Source organism: Beta vulgaris, chromosome 5 (assembly GCF_026745355.1).
Source record: "Beta vulgaris subsp. vulgaris cultivar EL10 chromosome 5, EL10.2, whole genome shotgun sequence".
Lineage (NCBI taxonomy): Eukaryota > Viridiplantae > Streptophyta > Magnoliopsida > Caryophyllales > Amaranthaceae > Beta > Beta vulgaris.
The window spans coordinates 39421412-39427829 of NC_079206.1; the positions used below are offsets into that span (position 1 = coordinate 39421412).

At 33.9% G+C, this 6418-nt stretch overlaps 1 protein-coding gene across 1 annotated transcript; it reads right to left on the reverse strand.

Annotated features, from left to right (window-relative positions):
* Window positions 1-851: 851 nt before the first annotated feature.
* On the reverse strand, window positions 852-1295 carry LOC130591406 (uncharacterized). Its single transcript, XM_057394718.1, has one exon. The coding sequence runs from the start codon at window positions 1293-1295 to the stop codon at window positions 852-854; it is 444 nt and encodes a 147-aa protein (XP_057250701.1).
* Window positions 1296-6418: the final 5123 nt, after the last annotated feature.

Below are 6418 nucleotides of genomic sequence, written 5' to 3' on the forward strand. Positions count from 1 at the left end.
TGAAGGTTCTAAAGAAAACTTTTCCACAAAGGACTGAGAAATAAAAGAATGAGACGCTCCAGAGTCAAAAAGTAGGAAAGCAGGATTAGAGTTTACGAGAAAAGTACCCGTCACGACGTTACTGTTGGTGTCCGCTTCAGTTCTGCTCATGACGTGAATTCTGCCATAAGTTGGACGTGCACCATTTCCATTGATCTGGTTGTTGTCTGGGTAGCATTTGGAGTGGCTTGATTACCATTGGTGTTTGGAACTTGAGGATTGGCAGGGCGATTAGGGGTCTGGTATTGGTTTCGATTGGTATTCCCATTATTGTGGTTTCCCCTATTTTGCCCATTTTGGTCAGTTTGCCTATTTGGACACTGGTTGGCCTTGTGTCCAGGTTCGCCGCACTGGAAACACTTAATTCGCTCACCCTGACATGTGAAACCTGGGTGACTCTTATTGCACTTCTTACAGACAAACACCTTCTTATTATTGTCTCCTGGTCTCCTTTGACCTGATTGTTGTTGTGAGAACTTTATTGTTGGTATAACGACCTCCCTGATGGTTACCCCCGCTATTATTTCCTCCATAGCGAGCCTTTTTCTCATAACCTTGAGTTTGAGAGTTCCCACTTTGGTCCTTCCTCTTGATTCGTCCCAACACTTCCTCTTCTCGTTTCAAAATTCTCTCCATGTTGCAAGCTTTACCATAAGCCTCCATAAAAGTGTGGGAGGTACTACCGCCTAGTCTCTTTTGAATTCTAAAACTAAGTCCATTCTCAAATTTCTGGGCTTTTGTAGCTTCATCAGGAACCATATTGGGGCAAAACCTAGCATATTCGTGAAATTTCTGAGCATACTCTTCTACACTCATAGTAGATCCTTGATTGAATCTAGTGAACTCACTACATTTTTGTCTCCTAATGTGCTGGGAAAGAATCGGGCCCTCATAGCAGTCTTAAAAGTAGACCAATCAAAATTAGGTTGCATACGAATGGTTGGTCCTTGGGTTTCCCACCAAAGATCAGCATCCTCTCGAAGGTAAAAGGTAGCATGGTCAACCTTTTGGTTGTCAGGGGTTCCATTAGAGGTGAATATCTTCTCTATATCGCGCAACCAGTTTTCTAACACAAGAGGATCTTCTCGACCAATGAAGGTTGGTGGTTTCAAATTGGCAATTTTCTTGGCCATGGTTGCTTGGGATTCCTCACCGACATGGTTGTTGAGTTGGTTTTGAAGAACAAGTCCAAAACTTTGAGATAATTGCTCGAGAGTTCGCAATCGAGCAGCAATTTGTTCGGGAGTCTCAGACATATTTTTGTTTGAGCGGAAACGAGAACGAGTATAGACGTTAAATTGCATAAGCTACCTAGAAAAGAGAAAACAATGGTGTGACCACCATTTATTATTGATGTAAAATATAATAATGAGACATAAGTATTTAGTTTGAGCTAGTAACACAACTTTAGAAAAAGTAAACATCTTTATTCAATCATTCAATCGACATAACATCGTTGGTCAACATAACATCTATTGGTTCTAAAAAAAAAAATTTTATTGCACGTAATAAAATAAAAGAAAGAACAAATTAAAGGTCATCATCCTCCATAGGCTCTTCATCCTCCATCTCGGACTGAGGGTGGGTAGGGTTAGGGCTTCTATTAGCTTCCCCTTCATCAGAACTAGAGCCATTTACATTGAGATTGTAATAGTATTCTTCCATAGCATCAATCATGACCCTTCGTAGATACTCAATGGTCAGAAACCATGATCCTTTATGCGTGTACCTCTCAACATTAGGGGCATCATTAACATAAACATCATTGTATTTTCTTTTGATTGCTCCTAATGGTCCTCGCTCGGGTAGGGTTGTCAATAATACATATGCTTTCTTTTCAGGAGTGCAAAAGTCTGAATCTCCATACAAGTCATTAAAATGGTAGCTTTCAATAGCCAAGTTCAAACGATGGACATAATTACAAACATCCTCCCCGTATCTCATGCGAATCAAGTAAGGTGAAGCAGAGAGAGGGCCAGTGAGTTTCCTCGCTGTCCTTTTTCTTGCGGTTTGGTGAAGTCTTCCCATCTAAAACATAAAGAAGCATATATTAAGTACTTAGAAGTAGTACTTCAAAACATTAATAAAATAATCCCTTTTCGAACCCACTCTCATAACTTAATTCATTTAGTCCTAATTTTATTAATTTAATTTACTTAACCTATTTAGTTCGTTTAGCCCAAGTATCCCTAGTTAATGTTAAACCTAAGCTCTTGATAATATCCCGAAATTCTTAAACTCTTAAATAATTATTTTTCTCCAAACTACAAAATTCATGATTTTATTTTAAAAATTCGAAAATCCTTTATTACCTAAAATACTTGAATTATTTGGAAATCTGAATTTCGGAAATAATAATCTTATAAAAAAAAAAAAAATCTGTTTTGAAGCAAATCTCACGCAGATTTCAGAATCTTGTCAGTTTATCAAGCATTCTGTCAAATTGATTCTCAATCAATTATCACCCAAAAATTTCGAAAAATCAATTATAACCTTCCTTCTTTGTTTCAATCAAATCTTTCCTTCCTTCTTGAATTATTCCTCTCTCCCTCTTCTAAGACTATAAATACCGGACTCCTACACCTCATTCAAACACAATTTTTACTCCAAATTCCAGTAGGTAAGAAACCATTTTCGAATCACCATGTTCTTGTAAAATGAAATATGAGAGAAAAAGAAGAAGAAGAAGAAGAAAAAACAGGGGGGGTCTGCACCGTACCGCCGTGACCACCACCGGCTCCGTTGGCTGACCGTCCGACCATCTTCTTCTTCTGTCCTCTCTTTATTCTTTTCCGTCTTATGTCTCTTCTCTGTGCAAGCTCTCTGTTTTATTTTTGAAGGAACTGGACTTCCAGTTCTTGTTCCTTCCTTTTCTACTTCACTTTACTACCTTTCACTTTACGTACTTCTTTTACTTTACTTTTTTTTATTATTATTTCTTTTTCTTCTCACCCTTGTGTCATCTCGTGCCTACTATTCAAGGAAGATGTTTTACATCTTCTACTTTTGCAAGATATCTACTTTTTACTTTATTATATTATATTATTTATATTATCATTTTCTTTCCATTCTCTAAATTTGAACAAAGACTCTTGTACAACTTTTAACACTTGGTTTTATATTTTAATGTAAAAGTTTATAGTACCTACTATCCTCAATTTAACAAATTTTAATTACGTCGGGTATTATATATAGGTAACTAATTTAGTTCATTTACTTACTATTGTAGACGGAGATTTTGTAGAAGGAGCTTTCTAGGGGTGACTTTATTATTCGTATCTGCGCTACTCGAGTAATTTCGATGTTCATCGTACTCTAGTTCCCGTTGCAAAACGGCTATCTGTGTGATTATATGATTAAGTGATTATGTATGTACAAATTTTTATAGACTAATATTATGAATTTCTGAGTTATAATCACTATTATAAAAGTAGGATTCTCATAATACTATGAACTGGAGTATTATTATAACTTGGTAAAGTATAAATATGTTATAATCATGTGTTCTTTTGAACTAAAGTATTAGTATGTGAATATTCTTGTGGCAAACCTTTATGACTAGAGTATGTTTTATGTTAACAAAACTGTGGAATTGTATGGTTATCAACTTGAGAATTTATGTTTATTGTGACCTTTAAATAAAAACTAAGGAGGGTAATGAAGCCCGAAAGGGTGTTGAACAGGTTGCCCTATACGATGGTATAACTATCTATAGGTTGATTATTAAATACGATACGAACTGTTGTCTTCCTTCTATTTGTTGTGATCCAAGTAGAAGGGGTGTGCACACTAGGGACTCTATGATTTTGGCCATGGTTATATTGGGGTGACGACCTCTTGTTGAAGTAGGCGGTTAATAGGGATTAGTCCCGGCCTACTGGCGTTCACATTTCCCTCTCTTAATTTAAAATTATATTTTAAGTGTGTGCCTAAACGTTATGATATATGACTTGTATTTGGAGTTAGTAATACAAACGTTGAAAATCCAAACATTAGTGTTGAATTTGTTGGAGCACTTTATTTATTTCTAAAATCAAAATTTATTTTAAAATTATTATTTTTAGGATGGATGGAGTCGAATTACTCAGTTTTTCTGATTTTTGGGAGTTGTCTCCTTGTTGTCTTCTTTCTATTACTTGCAGGTTGGACTTGGTGACGGGATCTCGTGTGAGGAGGCTTAGTTAATTCACCTAGACGACTTATTTATTTTTTATTTGGAGTTACTATTTTAGATTTTATTAACTTTGGTTGTAATGATATTTCATTTTAAGACTTTTGGGTTAACTTATCTTTTGTTGCCTTTCATTTACTCTTAGAGAGTAAATGGGCGGTAATATCCTCCAAGTTTGAATAAAGGATTTTCTTAAAACTATACTTATTGGATTTTACACTTATTTAAATTTGGAGGGTGTTACAAAAAGTATTGTCAAGAGCTGAACTGAATTGAATTGAATTGAACTGAACTGAAAATAAGCTGGGGAGAACAGACCCTTAATGGTCCATGTTTTTCATCAATCTATAAGATAAAGAAATAAAGTCGTATACAAAAGAATTAGCTATTTAACAGATGAAAAATTTCCCTTGATTTATATTTACTATACTCTAAAGAGCATAAACATTTCCTTCAATCTTGCAGAAATTGTACAATATAGAAAAGAAATATAGAGCAACTTTTATTTATCTAATCGGCCTAAGCATACAACAACGCCCACTCAATTATTTTTCATCCAATTTTTTGCTCCCTATAGTCCCAACTATGCATTATGTTAGTAAAAACACATTGCTCAATTTTAAAAACATTAAAATAGTATTTGCTTTTAACTCTCAATTTATTTTCAAGCAGTAAACATGAAGAAATATTATTCATCAAAATTTTTTATTATAAGAACTCTTTTCCATAACAAACCAAGAACAATTTATAGTAAGTAAAAAAAATTGATCTGCACTCATATATGTTTCAAAGTATGAAGATTTTAAACTAATAAATTATTGTTTATTGCGAGAAATTGAAGGATGTTTTGGTTTATATTTATAGATATGTTCTGAATATATAGATATACGGTAACACCCTGATTTTTATACTAAAAACTAAGACATAAATTATAAAAAACAAGATGGATAAATGGGTGACGAATGGGACATAGCACCACCCAAATCTAATCTAATGTGTCACCAGCTGCATCCAACAAACCACCACCGACTTTTCATCTATTTAATATGGGCTTTTATCTGTTTTCGAAATTTGGGTGAAATAGATATTCCTATGGAACTTTTTTTTTTTGACAGAAAATGACAATGTTGAACATTAGCATACAACAGTTATAAAATTACCAAGGTATATGAAATAAACAATATATTTGATACTTTCTAATGATATAAGTAATGATAAATAAAATATAAGATTTGAAATTATTAATTGAGGGATAAATGAATACCAAAAAAAAATCACATAATGCAAGATAACCACAAAAATTAAAAGTCATAAGTTGCTTTAAGTAGAAGGATCATTCCAACCATGAAAGTCTAAATAGTATTCTGAGACAAAAGAGAATAAAATGTATTTGGATTACTCTAGAACAAAGAGGGTATTAAAGATTAATTTACATTAATTTTCAACGTAACATACAATGATACAAGACTATAAAACAAGTATATATAACAGAAATAATATGATTAGACTTTTGTGACAGGTCATTGAAGATTCTCATTTATGTGTAATTATTCCCTTAAATTGTAAAATCTGCCAATTTTTTTTTTGAATAGATAACGCCTGTCAAAGTTCCCCGTGGCATGGTGGTTCGGTGGGTGGTGAAAAGTGGGTTGCCAGGTGCGGTATAGTGTGGTGTAAGACAACAAGAATTGGGGGTGAGTGGAACTGCATAAAGCGGGAGCGAAAGTAGTTGTATGATTGAGTGTAATAGTAGTGCAAATTGTGTTTTTATCAGAGCTTCCGAGTGAAGCTACAGGCAGAGCGGCAAATTTTTCAATCAATATGTTTTAATTCTAAAATTATGGTTGGTAATACGTCCTACCATAATATGAACTAAATTAGTCACTGAACGCACGAGTCATAAATCAATTTTGAACATTTCTTATTACATGATATGACTATAAAAACTTTGAATCGTGAGCTAATATCACACTACGTTTTCAGAAGAAATGTCTTAAAATCTTAAAATTATATAAAAAAAATCTCGTGCATTTTGAACGGGTCCAACAACTTTAAATGACAAAAATATTTCAATCACCATAATCGATGTGATCATGAGTTATGGGTTTCAAATTTTAGAATGCAACTCCCGAGTTATAAGTCATAAGTCATTAGTCATAATTGTGCAACTCACGGGTTGTAAGTCATTTTCATCCGAATCAATGTGAT